Genomic DNA, 19097 nt, shown 5'->3' on the forward strand with positions numbered 1-19097 from the left:
CGGCTGATTCGTTCATGAATGGGGTCGTTTACGAACAGGTCATTGAATCTTTGATTCAACCGATTCATTCAAACCCTGAATCATTCAGTAACACACTGCTGCTGTGAGAGGCGTTGTGGTTCTGATGTGAAAATATGATCTGATCTTGGGAATATTTTCGCTGCTGTAATAGAACAAAAGCAGTTTATATTGCATCTAAAATGTAAGTGACTAATTTTAATTAATTGTTTATGGAGCTGTCATGATATCAGTGTCACATTTTCAGTCGTGATGGTATTCAGGAAAACACACTCTTGGTCGTGTCATGTGATTTTTTTAACGGTATTATACGTTATCAAATATAAAAACCTTCACATTTTGAATATTTACTGCAGTACGATGCTGAGTTTCTCTGTACCATAGACCGTAAAAAAAATATGGACGACTCGACATCATCCGTTTCCGCTTGGCAGATTTGAAGCTTTTAGGCGGACAGCACGGCACGGACATCTTTGGACCGAGTCTGCGCAGTAGCGATTTCGGGACCGGAGTTGCGCAGTAGAGCGCAGGAAGTAGAGCAGGAAGTAGAGCAGGAAGTAGAGCAGGAAGTAGAGCAGGAAGTAGAGCAGGAAGGACAGTCGCGATATCAAAAACCTGCCCACACTCTCGCAGATGCAGAACAATTAATTATGTTGGTGTGAAATAAACAGTTATGGAAATGTAGAAATTAAAGCTAAAGCTCCAATCTGTTCCGAAAGATCTCGAAAAAAGTCTGTTAGTGCCTCAGTGACAACTTCACTCAGAGAAGCCGTCAGTCTCAGCTGTCAATCATGACGTCACACCCCCCGTTTTTATAGCATCAGATAACTAACTCAAACTAAACTTATTTTAAAAACGAACACTTGAAATGAAATCATCATGATGATAACTGCCTTCAGTGACATAAACTAACTTTGGGGAAAAGATATTTGAAGTGTAATTTTATTGTTTAGTTTGCCTCGCGTCCATTAGAAAACACAGAGGGGCGGCTATACTGGGACCGGCCACCGGGGGGCGATCGAGGCGCGAAAGCTTCAGTAAATGAGAGGGAGACTGCAGGCTTGGTTCTTACATTAGCCCATTATTATCCATTAATTATCTTAACAAACCTTAATCTCGAGCCCTGAAACTGATCAGAAAATGTAACGAAACGCTGTAGAAATGTAGTGGAGTAGAAAGTAAAATATTAGCTGCAAAATGTAACGAAGTAAAAGTAAAAAGTATGCACTATTGATTCTACTTAAGTAAAGTACAGATACGTGAAAAATGTACTTAAGTAAAGTAAGGAAGTATTTGTACTTCATTACATTCCACCACTGCCTGCAGAGTCATTTATTGTCTGATGAGGCAGCAGCCTGTAGGTTTTGGGAGGCAGCCCTCGTTGGACTGTGTCTTTAAAGCGCATCTTTGGCCTGCCTATGCCACGGCGGCCCTCTTTGAGCTGGGAGGAGGTCATCTGCTGTGGTAGGCGACTATTGTCCAGTCTGCTGAGATGGACAGCCCATCTCAGATTTCGCTGTATTAAAGTTTCGTATCACATGTAAATGTGTATCAATAGTACGAGTGTGCAATTTCGTGGAATGTATACGGCAAAACTCATTTTCGCGTGCATATGATACGCACTTTATGCCGTGTATATGACGCGCTCTTATAGGTCTGGGGTGGTGGGTTGGGGGGTTCGTATGTGTAATACGCCCCTTACGAAACAAAAATATATTGCAATATATTTGAAAATATCATGCAATATATTGACATATATGGGATTTAATGTTTATATTTTCCAATATATTGCAATATATGGCAATCATTTGTATATTTTGCAATATATTGCATGAATATATAATATATTTTATAATATCATCAATATGTTATTCCATATATTTAAATATATTTCAAGAAAATATATTGGTAAATATATTTTCCTTTCGTAGGGGTAAAGTGTGTATCATATGCACGCAAAGGTTTTGTCTAGTCCCTCTTTACGCCACCATTTACAGCCTAACATTAGTGTCAGGTGTCTCCTCCTGTGAAGGCGTTTAGGTTGTGCTGGGCTCATATAAAGACTCTGCTCCGTGTAGAGGAGCTGGAGAACTGTCGTGTTTACGGGGAGGAGGTCTTGGTTGGACCAGACTCTTTCCTTTAGTCGGCCGAATGCCTGCAACACTTTAGATTTGCGTAGATATAATTCGATGAAATAAATAAAATGAATAAGTTAAAATAAAATAATATAACACAAATAAATGTATATGTTTTGATTGTTATGAAAATAAATAAAATAAAACATTTTAAAAAGAAATTGATATTTCTCTCTATATATTATGCAATAAAAATACAATATATATTTTTAAATACAATAATCTATCTATCTATCTATCTATCTATCTATCTATCTATCTATCTATCTATCTATCTATCTATCTATCTATCTATCTATCTATCTATCTATCTATCTATCTATCTATCTATCTATCTATCTATCTATCTATCTATCTGTCTGCCTGTCTGTCTGTCTGTCTCTCTATCTATCTCTCTATCTGTCTGTCTATTTTTATGTTTTGTATATTTGTACACTATTATATTATCCTGCTGGAAGAGCCACAGCCACCAGAATACCGTTTCCATCAAAGGCTGAACATGGTCTCAGCAATGCTTAGGTAGGTGGAGCGTGTCAAAGTAACATCCACATGGATGGAGGACCCAAGGTTTCCCAGCAGAACATTGGCCAAAGCATCCCACTGCCTCCGCCGGCTCACCCTCTTCCCATAGTGCATCCTGGGGCCGTGTGTTCCTCAGGTAAGCCACACACACACACAACTAACGCAACAAACTGAGCTGCTCTGTGTATTCTGACAGCTTTCTATCAGAACCAGCATTAACTTCTGGAGCAGTGTGAGCTCCAGTAGCTCGTCTGTTTGATCGGACCCCACGGGCCAGCCTTCGCTCCCCACGGTCATCAATGAGCCTTGGCCGCCCATGACCCTGTGGCCGGTTCTCCACTGGTCCTTCCTTGGAGCACTTTTGATAGATACTGACCACTGCAGACCGGGAACAGCCCACAAGAGCTGCAGTTTTGGAGATGCTCTGACCCAGTCGTCTAGCCGTCACAATCTGGCCAAACTCGCTCAAATCCTTACGCTTGCCCATTTCTCCTGCTTCACACACATCAACTCTGAGGACTAAATGTTCACTTGCTGCCTAATATATCCCACCCACTAACAGGAGCCGCGATGAAGAGATCATCTGTGTTATTCACTGGTCATAATGTTATGCCTGATCGGTGTATATGTCATTTTAGTTTTATTCGATGTAGATAGATAGATAGATAGATAGATAGATAGATAGATAGATAGATAGATAGATAGATAGATAGATAGATGGATAGATAGATAGATAGATAGATAGATAGATAGATAGATAGATAGATAGATAGATAGATAGATAGATAGATAGATGGATAGATAGATAGATAGATAGATAGATAGATAGATAGATAGATAGATAGATAGATAGATAGATAGATAATAATGTATTTTATTTATTTTTACTTCAAAATCTCACATTTAATTCAGTTCCTATCCTTTTCTTTGCGACTGTTTGTAAGATTTTCCAGCAGTTTCTGAGTAAAAATGGTTTATCTTTCCTGTGTGTGTGTGTGTGTGTGTGTGTGTGTGTGTGAGCAGAGCTGGTGTTTGCTCTAGAGATGTTTTTCACGAGCAGGATTTGTGAAGCATTTCTCAATTCAGGCCGAATCGATGTTAGCACTGTTGGTTTTGGATAAGGATCACTCTCTCTCTCTCTCTCACACACACACACACACACACACACACACGTTTGTTTTAGTGAAATGTGGGGACTTTCCATCTGCGTAATAGTTTTTATTCTGTACAAACCGTATTTTCTATCCCCTTACACTGCCCCCTAAACCTACCCATCACACACACACACACACACACACACACACACACACACACACACACTTTATACACATTTGAGTCCTCATATGTCATAAAAACATGCCCACACACACTCACTCAGTCCGGCTGTTGAACTGAGTTTTCTAATCATTAACTCGTGATGAGCCCGAGCTGCGGCTGTTTGTCTGCTGTCGCGATAAGAGCTTCTGATCACAGGTCAGTTCTGATCTCAGCGCGTTTGTTTCGTTCAGGAAGTGATCGAGTTTAATTGATTTTAATGACTAACAGATAATCTGCTGTGATGACTCTATCAGGACAGATTGATAAAACACTAATGACACGAGTGATCATTTATCATGGCTATTGTGCTCACATCAGATAAAGAACCACATCACTGCGCGTTCATGAGAAAAATGACTGGCACACGGGTGTGTATCCCCAAAATACCGTTTATTGAATAACACAGAATATTTACACCTCCACACACACACACACACACACACACACACACACACACACACACACACACACACACACACACACACACACACACTGCGATCACAATCTACACATCCATTAACTTAATGCTGCCGCTACAAATGTACAGTATGTACAGTATTTACAGTGCTCGCGGGCGCGCGCTCATGACTGCGGGGTCAGCGCGTCCTCGATGTCCAGATCCTGATCAGAGTCATCGGACGCGTCGGACGCGCGCGTCGCGTCAGGACTGGACCTGTCTGAGAGTCGACGCTCGCCCGAGTCCTCCGCGTCTCTCCGGCCGCTCGCGGGGTTCTCCTGCACACACACACACACACACACATACGTTAGGTTTTTGTGGGGACATTCCATAGACGTAATGGATGTTATTGTACAAACTGTACATTCTATCCCCCTACACAGCCCCTAAACCTACCCATCACACACACACACACACACACACACACACACACACACACACACACACACACACACACACACACACACACACACACACACACACACACACACTTTCTCATAAAAACTCCTCCTGTGTGATTTATAAGCCTTTTGTAAAGTGGGGCCATGGGTAATGTCCTCATATTTCACCCTCTCCTGTAATACCTGTGTCATACCCATGGCATTATACACATTTGTGTCCTCATATGTCACAAAAACATGACCACACACACACACACACACACACACACACACACACACACACACACACACACACACACACAGAGAGAGAGAGAGAGAGAGAGAGAGAGAGAGTGAGTGTGTGTGTGTGTGTGTGTGTGTGTTGAGCTTGTTGGCTTATACCGACGGGAATTTAATTTATTTTTAAATTCTCGTCTTGCTTTTTTCTAAAGATCAATTGTTAATAAAAAAAATCATTATAAAAATATATTTTTAAACATAGGAAATAAGATAAATAATTATAAATGAATAGGAATAAGACAACATTTTAGGTTTTAATCGTTCATTATTTCTAATTATAAATTTGTATTTTAGACATTAATTAGTAGGCTACTTATATATATTGTAGCCTAAATAAGATTAATAATTATAACCTGAATGAATCGGAAATAAAAACGTTTATCCTTGAATTATTTTACCGTTCAAACGTTTCGTTTCGTTTTATTTTTATTTCTTTATTTTATTCGTTTTTTTATTAAAACAGGCAGAAATGATCATAAATAGGTGAATTATTTATGAACATTAGATAAAACATTGGATTTAGTTTTACAATAATACACCGATATATTTTAGGGTCCTGACGGGTGGAATAGTTTTCACCATCTAAAATATTTTAGATTTTCGTTTTATTTTTATTCCTTGTTTTGTTTGTTTTTAATTTGAACGAACATCAGAGACTCCACTAGTCTATTAATAAACGAGGCTATGATTTATGATCAGATAACACCGGTTGAGTTCAGCCGACAGCAGTGAACTCAGATCTCCAGCTGTTCGACGGACGGGGATATTACTTTACCGGATAAAATATTTGAGTTTCGTTTTATTTTTATTCCTTTGGTTGTTTTTAATTTCAGTCAGAAATCCTGTCATCATAATAATAACCTACATTATGATTTAGGAACAGATAGCACAGGGTTTAGTCGACAATTACTAATTAAAACCATATATTTGAATTATTTCATGAGTAGATTTTTTGCCGTCTAAAATATTTTAAACAACCGAATTGCTGGGGTAGTACATTTTCAACCCAACTTGGGTTGCTTTAACCCAGTGGTTGAGTTGTTTTAACCCCACAATTGGGCTGTTTTAACCCAGCGTTAAATGTTGCTTAAGACAACCCAGTTGCTAAAAAAACATTTTTTAGAGTGTAAGAGATTTTATTATTATTATTATTATTATTATTATTATTATTATTATTATTATTATTATTATTAGGCTATTATTATTTTTACAATAGTCTATAATATAATTAAATAAAATTGACAGGTACACTCCAAAAAATTCTGGGTAAAAAACAACCCAATGTTGGGTCAAATATGGACTAACCCAGTGATTGGGTTGTTTTAACCCTGCAGTTGGGTTAAATATTTGCTTAAGACAACCCAATCGCTGGGTTAGTCCATATTTGACCCAACATTGGGTTGTTTTTTTAGCCAGAGTGTATTTTAAGAGCAGAAATGACTCTCACCTGTTTCAATCGCCTCCATTTGGCCCGGCGGTTCTGGAACCAGGTTTTCACCTGTTGAAGATGAAGTTAAGATGACGTTAAGATGAAGTTAAGATGACGTTATGATGAAGTTATGATGAAGTTATGAAAGCATAACTCCTGTGTGTGAACTGGCCTGTCTCTCGCTGAGCTGGAGCATCTTGGCCAGCCTCTTCCTCTCGGGCGGAGACAGATATTTCTGCGTCTCGAACTTCTTCTCCAGCTCGATGGTCTGGTCGTTGGAGAACCGAACCTGTCCGCCTTTCCTCTTATGCAGAGGCCGCTGGATGAACGGGGTCCACAGCAGCGGCTTACCTGCACAACACACACACACACATTCATATGTAACGTGCGCAGAACATGAGCATAATGCGCATCAAAGTGTGCATATAATGTGCGTAAAGTGTGCATATAATGTCCACAAATGTTGCATATAGTGTGCATAATGTGCGTAAAGTGTGCATATAATGTCCACAAATGTTGCATATAGTGTGCATAATGTGCGTAAAGTGTGCATAAAGTCTGCATATAAAGTTCATAAAGTGTCCATACACTAAAAAAATGCTGGACTAAAAACCATCAATTGGGTTGTCTCAAGCAACAAATAACCCAACCACTGGGTTAAAACAACCCAATTGTTGGGTTAGTCCATTTTCAATCCAACTTGGGTTGTTTTTATTCCAGCTTTTTTTAGAGTGTAACGTGCATAAAGTATGCATATAATGTGCATTACACAGCATGTGCATAACATGTTCATAAAGTGTGCATATAATGTGCATTACACAGCATGTGCATAACATGTTCATAAAGTGTGCATATAATGTGCATTACACAGCATGTGCATAACATGTTCATAAAGTGTGCATAACATATAATGTGCATAACATGTTCATAAAGTGTGCATAACATATAATGTGCATAACATGTTCATAAAGTGTGCATAACATATAATGTGCATAACATGTTCATAAAGTGTGCATAACATATAATGTGTATAATATCTCCAGAGTAGCAGCACTCGTGTTGGGAGTCTCTGTCTGTCAGCTGAACATCCGTTAAGAGTGGAGTTTATGAGCAGAAGGACTATGGCAAAATATCCGCCAATGTGTTTCCTGTTGGTTAATCTGGTGAATGTGCTGAACATCCGTCCAATCCTCACAAACACACAGGAAACTGCGATTCATCCCGTCTTTACACACACACACACACACACACACACACACACACACACACACACACACACACACACACACACACACACACACACACACACACCGTTAATAACGCGCGCCAGCTTTAAAGCGCGAGGCTTTGTTGGATCTCGTGCACGAGGCGCTTTACGTTTTCATCAATTAATAAAACTGTAATTAATTTCTCAGAATGTCTTTAGTTGTGCAATTAAAGATATATATTTAGAAATCGGACATATATATGACATTATATAGGCTATAAGACGTTTATTAATGTAATAAAACAATCTGCATTGATGCAAAGTCAACAAACAGATCTATACATATATTTATTTATTTAAATATAGATTATTAAACGTATTAATAAAATCATATTTGCTATAATCAAACAGCAGTGAACTGATCTGCGTTTGTTTTGGTGCTGTTTATTCATTTAGAGTTGTTTATCAAAATTCATAAAACATCGGTGATTAAATGTGAAGTAATAAAAGAGTGATAGTTTAACACATCAAATACATTTATGATGAATAAGCCCATAATATAAAAATAATAGGCAACTATAATATAATATAATAACTTTATTTAAAATATATATTTGACGATTGGGTATAATATGTGAAACGTGTATAAATTAATAAAATCATATTTGCAATAATACAAAAATCAATGAAATCGTTTATGCGTGAAAATCTCGATTTGGTTTATTATTAGTTTATCGAGATATATCATTTTATTTAAAATAGCCGCTATTTTGCAGATGCACTTAAGTTTTTATTTATGTATATAATTGTAATTTTCAAATGTAACAGCGGCTGGGCTTGTCCATATTTGACTCAAAGTGTGTGTTGAAACCCCCGAGTGTGTGTGTGTGTGTGTGTGTGTGTGTGTGTGTGTGTGTGTGTGTGTGTGTGTTAGACTCGTTTATATGGGTTTATTAATAAAATCATATTCGCAATAATCTGATTATGATATAAAGAGCGGAACTGATTTGTCTAAGCGTTTGTTTTGATGGAAAAAGCTCGATTTGATTTATTATTAATGTCTCGCAATTCATAAAACTATGATCAGTGACTTAACAAATAGCTATATATATTTTTATTTATTTATTTAAAATAAATATATTTTGGTGATGCAGAAGGCCTATAAAAATATTGAGTTGTTTTAATTTTGGGCCAAATATGGACAAACCCAACCTTTGGGTTAAAGTTTAATCATAACGGCTGCGTTTGTCCATATTTAGTTTTAAACAACTCTATATTTTTTCCGCGCGTGTGTGTTAAACATGTTAGGCTTATTAATAAAATGCATGCGTTTCGTTCATGTACGAAGTGTGTGTGTTTGTGTGTGTGTGTGTGTGGGCATGTTTTTGTGACATATGAGGACACAAATGTGTATAATGCCATGGGTATGACACAGGTATTACAGGAGAGGGTGAAATATGAGGACATTACCCATGGCCCCACTTTACAAAAGGCTTATAAATCACACAGGAGGAGTTTATATGAGAAAGAACAAATGCAGAATGTTTCCTGTGTGTGTGTGTGTGTGTGTGTGTGTGTGTGTGTGTGTGTGTGTGTGTGTGTGTGTGTGTGTGTGTGTGTGTGTGTGTGATGGGTAGGTTTAGGGGCAGTGTAAGGGGATAGAAAATACGGTTTGTACAGTATAAAAACCATTACGCCTATGGAGAGTCCCCACATTTAACAAAAACAGACGTGTGTGTGTGTGTGTGTGTGTGTGTGTGTGTGTGTGTGTGTGTGTGTGTGTGTGTGTGTGTGTGTGTGTGTGTGTGTGTGTGTGTGTGTTTAGCTGTTTTAGCTGTTAAAAAGGTTCAGCCCATTGAAAGGAAACGAACAATCTGTAAAAAACGGATCCCGGCTATCAGAAGTCGAGTGTTTCCTGAATATGTGTGTATTGAGGATGTGGATAAAATAATCAGCAGCGCGCACGAGTCCCGTTTCAGGAAAACATCGCGCGCTTCTGAGAGCTCGCTCGGTCCTATCGAGAGCTCAAGGTTTCCGGAGGGAGAGGAAAGGGTCAGGGTTTGCTGAGCAGCCTCATCATCATCTTCCTCACACACACACACACACACACACACACACACACACACACACACACACACACACACACACACACACACACACACACACACACACATGATCAGGGTCACAGCAATGCGCTTTGAACTGCAGTTTCGAAATCAAGAAGCGCTTCCTCTTCAGGTCAGTCTGGTTGATATTATTAACCACATGAGCTGTTGGTAAACACACACACCTCATGCACCGACGCGTCGCACGATGCAACGCTACACACTCTAAAAAAAAATCTAGGTATAAAACAACCCAATGTGTGGTCAAATATGGATTAACCTACCAAATGGGTTGTCTAAAGCAAATATTTAACCCAACCGCAGGGTTGTAAACAACCCAATTGCTAGGTTAATCCATATTTGACCCAACATTGGGTTAAAACAAACCAGCATTTTATTTTTTTAGAGAGCACACTCTTATAAAAAAGGTTATATTTGGAACCCCTAAAGGTTCTACACTCTAAAAAATGCTGGGTTAAAAACAACCCAAGTTGAGTTGAAAATGGACTAACCCAGAAATCGGGTTGTTTTAACCTAGAGATTGGGTTGTCTTAAGCAAATATGTAACCCAACCGCAGGATTAAAACAGCCCAATTGCTGGGTTAGTCCATATTTGACCCACCATTTGGTTAAAACAACCCAGGACACATTCAAACAACCCAATTTATGGGTTAGTCCATTTTCAACACAACTTGGGTTGTTTTTAACCCAGCATGTTTTAGCGTGTATATCCTCCATCATTGTCATTAATGTTTTGTCCTTTCCCGGATGAAATATTTCATATTATTGAATGATCACATATAACACACTCTAAAAAATGCTGGGTGGTTTAAACCCAAATTTGGGTCAAATATTAACAAACCCAGCCATTGGGTTACATTTTTCAATTACATTTTTAACCCAACAGTGGGATTTGTCCATATTTAACCCAAACTTAGGTTAAAACCACCCAGTATTTTTAGAGTGTATATATTTATCGCATTTTATGTAGTTAATCAATATCACACGAAGAGTGCCATTTCAGTTTTTCTGATTAAAATATGAACAGTTCAATAAACAATAATTTTAGTCCAACTACAAAATGTTGCAGAATAATATATGAATGAACAATAGCCTGAAGAACCTTCCAGACAAAAGGGCTTTTACCTGTCATTACAGAACCTTTAGCATAAAGAGATCAGTAAAGAACCCTATACACACTAAAACATGCTGGGGTTGTTGGGTTTAAACATGGACTAATCCAGCGATTGGGTTGTCTTAAGCAAACATTTAACCCAACCACTGGGTTAAAACAACCCAAGCTGGGTTTAAAAATGGACAAACCCGGCATTTGGGTTGTTTTTAACTCAGCATTTTTAGAGTGTATTTACACATGCTGGGTTGTTTTAACCCAATGTTGGGTCAAATATGGACTAACCCAGCAATTGGGTTGTTTAAACCCAGCGATTGGGAAGTTTTAATCCTGCGGTTGGGTTAAATATTTGCTTAAAACAACCCAATCGTTGGGTTAGTCCATATTTGACCCAACACTGGGTTGTTTTTTTTTATCCAGAATTGTTAAGAGTGTAGAACCCCAATTAAGCCTTTTTTCTGAGAGTGTATGCGCGCATATAGAACACGCGTTTTTAACTCCAGAGCTTTGGGTGTTTGCGGCGCAGCGCGTCAAAACGCGCTTAAAATAAAGGAGGGTTTTCACATTCAGGGCTTTTTTTAGTTCCCCGCAGATCCTCAGAGCGATCAGCTCGCCGTGTCAGGAGCTTCTGATCATCTCTCAACCCGTCAACAACACACTCTAAAAAAATGCTGGGTTGTTTTAACCCAATGTTGGGTCAAATATGGACTAACCCAGCAATTTGCTTGTTTTAACCCAGCGATTGGGTTGTTTTAATCGGGTTAAATATTTCCTTAAAACAACTTAATGTCTGGGTTAAAACAACAAAATTGCTGGGTTAGTCCATATTTTACCCAACATTGGGTTGTTTTTTACCCAGAATTTTTTAGAAGTGCAATACACAATATTTAGAGTATTGATTAATACAGCATTCCAGCTCATGAGAGAGAGAGAGAGAGAGAGAGAGAGAGAGAGAGAGAGAGAGAGAGAGAGAGAGAGAGAGAGAGAGAGAGAGAGAGCTCACCAAGCGGGTCGTGGCGGATCAACGCGTGCGTAAAGTCTCCCACGGAGCGCGTGAACGGGTAGATGGACGCGTAGGTGGCCGCGAGCGCGTGCGCGTGCGGGGACAGCACCGGGTGTATCGGCGTGGGCTCGTAGATCGGTGTCCGGTAAGGCGGGATGAGGCTGGTGAAGGAAGAGTTCGGAGACGGGAGCGTCGGCGTCGGCGCGAGCGGCGCGTTCCTGCCCAGGATATCCTCGATGTAGAAGGGCGTCGGGTGAGCCGGCGGCGCGGGCGTCGGCGCGTAAAGAGGCGCGTGCGGGTGCTGGAACTGCATGTCTGGAGACGGTGTGTGTCGCTTCTGCGTCCATGCGGTGTGTGTGAAGCGAGAGGTCACGCCGAGGGAGGAGAATAACGGGTCAGACTTCCTGCAGGTACGCGAGCTCTGATTGGCTCTCCGAGAAGAATGAGATGAACGGGGAAAGTCAGGATGCACCTGGATTTAACACACACACACACACACACACACACACACACACACACACACACACACACACACACACACACACACACACACACACACACACACGAATCTCAATCATTTTCGATAAAGTCACACAAAACCACATCATTTATTTTTTTCTAACGCATAAGTAACGTAATTGGATATCTTTTTTTAAAAGTAACGAGTGACATATTCCGGTATGTGTGTGAAGAATCATTCACATTTTCATTAAAGTCAGGTAAACTAATCCAGAGGTAAGGATGCACCTGGATTTAACACACACACACACACACACACACACACACACACACACACACACACACACACACACACACACAAATCTCAATCATTTTCAACAAAATCACACAAAACCACATCATTAGCTTTGTTTTTCATTTTTAACGCATAAGTAACGTAATCAGATTACTTTTTTAAAGTAACGAGTGAAGTATCTGCGCGAAGAATCATTCACATTTTCATTAAAGTCAGATAAACCTCTGATTAATTAGTAATTAGGCCCACATCATGAATTATTTAATTTTTCGCTCAGACTGATAAGTAACGCGAGTACCGCGATCAGATTACTTTTTAATATCTGCGTGAATTATTCACTCTCCGAACATTTTCCTTAAACTCACATAAACTAATCCAAAAGTCAGGATGCACTTGGATTTAACACACACACACACACACACACACACACACACACACACACACACACACACACACACACACACACACGAATCTCAATCGTTTTCAATAAAGTCACACAAAAACACATCATTTATTTTGTTTTTAATTTTTAATGCATTATAAGTAACGTAATCAGATTACTTTTTAAAGTAACGAGTGAAGTATCTGCGTGAAGAATCATTCACATTTTCATTAAAGTCAGATAAACTAATCCGAAAGTAAAATAAAATGTAATTAGGCCCACATCATGAATGATTTAATTTTTCACTCTGATGGGGATAGTAACGCATTAAAATTAACGCGAGTAACGCGATCAGATTACTTTGTAATATCTGCGTAAATTATTCACTCTACAAACACTTTCTTTAAACTCACATAAACTAATCCAAAATCCTCGTCATTTAATACAATTTCGCTATAGACCTGCATCAAGGATTTATGTTTTCGCTATATTTGATAGATTATTGATTAAACAAATAATACACTCTAAAAAATGCTGGGTTAAAAACAACCCAAGTTGGGTTGAAAATGCACTAACCCAACAATTGAGTTGTTTTAACCCAGTGGTTGGGTTAAATGTTGCTTGAGACAACCCAATTGCTGGGTAAGAACAACTCAACCATTGGGTTAAAACAACTCAATTGTTGGGTCGGTGCATTTTCAACCCAACTTGGGTTGTTTTTAACCCAGCATTTTTTAGAGTGTACAACTGTATTTTTGAACTTTCCTCCTTCATTTATTATTATCTGGATTTATTTATTTTTACATCTATTGTCTTACTTTAAATCACACAAAACCTCACAATGTAATACCATTTCCTTTGGCCTGAAGGATGTAGGAACGCGATCAGATTACTTTTTAATATCTGCGTGAAGAATCATTTATATTTTCATTAAAAGTCACGAATCATTTAATCATTTAATAGCATAATATGATCATAATATGAAGGGTTAGTTCATCATGGCGAAGAGAACGTCTTTAAAACATTGTAAAAAACAAAAAAGGAAAACTGCTTAAATCTCCAGATTGAGATACATTATTAAAAATGAATTAGTGATGATGAAGAAAATCGACCTTTGAAAACTCGTAATGTCCAGTGAATATTCCTCTAATTATAGTTTATAGCCTAAATGATTATAAAGATGTTATAAACGATTATATCATAAGACATGATTTTTGTTGTTAATTATTTTTACGCTAATCAGTGGATTAAAACTTTAACAATAACTAACGTATTTCTTAATCAATAATACAACACAGTTGTTAAAGTGTGTGTAATAAATGAAGGACCGACTAAACGTGCAGAAAAAAAAAAGATTTTATTTATAAAACAAATAATAAAATATAATCCTAAATTAATGTGTGTACTTTTCCCCTTTATTAATAATTTTATGTATTTATTTTTCTTACTTTAAGTCACACAAAGCATCATAATTGAATATTAGTTAATCAAGTTTACATTATTTAAATTTGATGAAGAAAATCGAAATTTCATATCCAGTGGAAATTATTTTAATATTATTAGTCTCATATATTGTCAAAAACTAATATTGTATCAGCTGACATTATTTTTGTTGAAAAGAGTTTTCATGCAAATTAGTGGATGAATTAAATATCAGCACAAAACTTTATAGTTTATAATAAAACAAAAAGGAATAAATTAGGCCTACTTAAAAATATAATAAAGCTGAATGTGTTTTGTAGTTTCCCTCTTCATTTATTATTTTATTATTTTTAATATTTAGGCTATTTATAGGCCTACGTTAATTTATTTATATAATTAGGCTTTTTATTAATACAAAATGTTATAAAATATTCATCTACATTTTTTGTAGTAAAGCGTTTGTTGATTTTATTTTTACGCGATTTCATGCAAATTTGTGGATTAATGAAATATAGTCAAAAACTTTAATAAATAATAAAACAAAATATAATCTTATATTTGTCAAAGTGTGTTTAATAACCTGTGGATACAATGATGATAAATTACCTTTATTTTTACAAAAATAAATAAAATAAAATGTAATTCTGAATTTTTTTCAATAGTATTTATTTCCAGATGTGTTTATACAAATAAATATATAAGTGTATGTTATATTTAGCCTATATAATTTACCGTAATAGACTGTTTGATGGCTTTTATAGCTTAAAACTGAACTTAAAACTGAAAAATAACCCCATGAGAAGCATTCATGAATAAATCAAAGCGTATATGAATAAACCCTCTGTATCGCCCATTAGTCCTAATAATCTGTGGTTATGGAAGTGAATGAATCACACACTGACTCATCTGTTATTATTGATCACTCTCAGACTGATTGAGCTCGTTACAGATCTTATAAACCCATGAAAGACTGATCTGGGAACAGCTAATATTTGCGCTTGGACAATCATTGCTGTTAATTGATCTGCTGTCAGTCCCGGCGCCAGAGCACAAGCGCATATTCACACACACACACACACACACACACACACACACACACACACACACACACACACACACACACACACACACACACACACACACACACACACACACACACACACACACACACACACACACACACACACACGTTTGTGTTTGGGAAATGTGGGGACTCTCCATAGGCGTAATGGTTTTTGTACTGTACAAACTGTATTTTCTATCCCCTTACACTGCCCCTAAACCTATAAACCTACCCATCACACACACACACACACACACACACACACACACACACACACACACACACACACACACACACACACACACACACACACACACACACACAAACTGTACGGGGAAATACACCGACCTCGAAAGCACATCAATAATGACGGACTTTCATCTTCTCCTCATCACTCAGCATCACTTCACGTTTCCTCATTTACAGGAGAAGCCCAATCATAATGATCAGCTCTTATCAGAGTCGCTCAACGTGATTGATCACGATTGGTTTCAATTAGCAGGCGATTACCAGCCCACACACACACACAAACACACACACACACTGCCCCTAAACCTACCCATCACAGGAAACATTCTGCATTTTTACTTTCTCATAAAAACTCCTCCTGTGTGATTTATAAGCCTTTTGTAAAGTGGGGCCATGGGTAATGTCCTCATATTTCACCCTCTCCTGTAATACCTGTGTCATACCCATGGCATTATACACATTTGTGTCCTCATGTATCATGTCACAGAAACATGCCCGCACACACACACACACACACACACACACACACACACACACACACACACACACACACACACACACACACACACACACACACACACACACACACACACACACACACACACACACACACACACACTCAAATTCAGTCACAGGAATAACGATTGTGTGTTGTCGCCCTCTGGTGGATGATGTGTGTAAATGTAGGGTTACACTTGATCTTAGTAGTACAATAATAATAACTATATGAGTAAAGTTCATAGACACATTTTAAGTTGGTTTAAAAGAAGTCTAGCCAGAAAGTTTGACGAAGTTTAAAAACCTTTAATTTAGGTTTGCAGTGTTAAATAGTTTAAGTTTTAGTTTAGTACAAACCCGATTCCAAAAAAGTTGGGACACTGTACAAATGGTGAATTAAAAAAAGGAATGCAATCATTTACAAATCTCATAAAGTTATATTTTATTCACAATAGAATAGAGATAACACACCAAATGTTGAAAGTGGGACATTTTTGAAATGTCATGTGAAATATCGGCTCATTTTGGATTTCATGAGAGCTCCAAAAAAGTTGGGACAGGCGCAATAAGAGGCCGGAAGAGTTAAATGTTCATATGAGGAACAGCTGGAGGAGCAATCTGCAGCTTATTAGGTCAATTATCAACATGATTGGGTCTAAAGAGCCTCTCAGAGTGGCAGTGTCTCTCAGAAGGCAAGATGGGCAGAGGATCACCAATTCCCCCAATGCTGCGGCGGACAATAGTGGAGCGATATCAGAAAGGAGTTTCTCTGAGAACATCTACAGAACATAATATCATCCAAAGATTCAGAGAATCTGGAACAATCTCTGTGTGTAAGGGTCAAGGGTCAAAACCAAACTGGATGGCCGTGATCTTCAGCCCTTAGTCGGCACTGCAGCACATACAGGAATGCTCCTGTAATGGACATCACAACATGGGCTCAGGAATACTTCCAGAAAACATTGGTGAACACAATCCACCGCGCCATTGGCCGTCGCCGGCTAAAACTCTACAGGTCAAAGAAGAAGCCATATCTAAACATGATCCAGAAGCGCAGGCGTTTCCTCTGGGCCAAGGCTCATTTAAAATGGACTGTGGCAAAGTGGAAAACTGATCTGGGGTCAGACGAATCAACATTTGAAGTTCTTTTGGGAAAACTGGGATGCCATCCAGACTGAAGAGGACAAGGACAACCCAAGCTGTTCTCAGCGCTCAGTCCAGAAGCTGATCTCTGATGGTCTGGGGTTCATGAGTGTGTGTGGCATGGGCAGCTTACACATCTGGAAAGGCCATCAATGCTGAAAGGTCTATCCAAGTTCTAGAGCAACATCTGCTCCACCCAGACGGCGTCTCTTTCAGGGAAGACCTTGCTCTCTCCAACATGGAATTGCCAGACCACACACTGCATCAATTACAGCATCATGGCTGCGTAGAAGAAGGATCCGGCACTGAAATGGCCAGCCTGCAGTCCAGATCTTTCACCATTAGAAAACATTTGGTGCATCATAAAGAGGAAGATGCGATAAAGAAGACCTGAGACAGTTGAGCACTAGAAGCCTGTATTAGACAAGAATGGACAACATTCCTATTCCTAAACTTGAGCAGCTCGTCTCCTCAGTCCCCAGACGTTTGCAGACTGATATAAAAAGAAGAGGGGATGACACACAGGGGGAAACATGGCCACGGCACAACTCTATGAGATGAGTTGATGCCATGAAATTTAAAATCAACTTATCTTCCTCTTAAAATTATACATTTTTTCAGTTTAAACATTTAATATGTCACCTATGTTGAATTCTGAATCAAATATTGAAATTTCAAACTTCCACATCATAATTTGTACAGTGACCCAACTTTTTTTAAAATAAGGTTTTTAAAAACTTGGTGTGGTTGCTAAACATATTTAATTTATTATATTTAATCATATTCAATTTACATTATTTGAGGGGACAGCCATGTAGTGGTGTCCGAAACATTAGTGGACGTTATTGAGCGCACTCATTCAATCCCACAATGCACTGCAATGACGAGTGTACAGCACATATCTAAGGTAGAGCCGATGTCCGAATTCGCTCAATTGTTTTTATTTACTTCTTCAAGTGAACTGTATTAGTGGATAACGCAGGGAACAGTGATTGAGAGTTTAGGTTTAGGGGCCGATTTCTTCCTCTAAGGGGCGCTAAGGCTCAGAAAGCGCAATCCTCACATTAGCCGTTTTATCTCAGTCCTGGAGACAGTTGTGGACTATAAAATATAATAATTTACTTGTATTATTGTGAGAGATCAGCACAGAGATCTGGGACAGTAAGTATAATATTAAATGATTATGTAAAGCGCAGGATCCAACGGAATAATTACAGACGGCTGTGATTGGTCCATCCCGGAGAGCGCTGAGAAAAGTAACAGTGCGTCATCCGTTCCCGAACTCCATAACTAAAGTCCCCCAACGAAAAATATAATAAATCAATATTTAATTCGAATTAGATACTGACAAAGCAAAAAGATATAGGCCACACCAGTTCAATTAAGGACAGCATTAAAATAGTACATTTTAAATACTTTGTTTTTGTATTTGGTATATTTAAACTATTTATACATGTGTGAATATGACATTTACCTACTAAAATTAATATGTTCACACGGTCAGAAAAACGGGGATTCAAATTAATCTTAAAAAACATGATATCTTCTAAATAAAAAAAGGAATCGGTTATTATTTGTATT

At 38.2% G+C, this 19097-nt stretch overlaps 2 protein-coding genes across 2 annotated transcripts in view; one reads left to right on the top strand and one right to left on the bottom strand.

Moving 5' to 3' along the window:
* Positions 1-4419: 4419 nt before the first annotated feature.
* On the bottom strand, positions 4420-12318 carry hhex (hematopoietically expressed homeobox). Its single transcript, XM_067430186.1, has 4 exons — positions 12006-12318; positions 6731-6909; positions 6577-6627; positions 4420-4727 (listed from the first exon to the last, which is right to left on the bottom strand). Exons 1-4 carry the CDS (start codon positions 12316-12318, stop codon positions 4575-4577), a joined length of 696 nt encoding a protein of 231 aa, XP_067286287.1. The 3' UTR covers positions 4420-4574.
* The window catches only part of fh (fumarate hydratase), a 21218-nt gene continuing 14396 nt past the window's right edge, over positions 12276-19097 (top strand). Inside the window, exon 1 of the mRNA XM_067430176.1 lies at positions 12276-12415. Within this exon, the coding sequence (XP_067286277.1) occupies positions 12317-12415 (99 nt within the window). The 5' untranslated portion in view covers positions 12276-12316. The remainder of the gene's footprint in view (positions 12416-19097) is intronic.

This window comes from Pseudorasbora parva, chromosome 21 (assembly GCF_024679245.1).
Source record: "Pseudorasbora parva isolate DD20220531a chromosome 21, ASM2467924v1, whole genome shotgun sequence".
NCBI classification, from domain to species: Eukaryota; Metazoa; Chordata; class Actinopteri; order Cypriniformes; family Gobionidae; genus Pseudorasbora; species Pseudorasbora parva.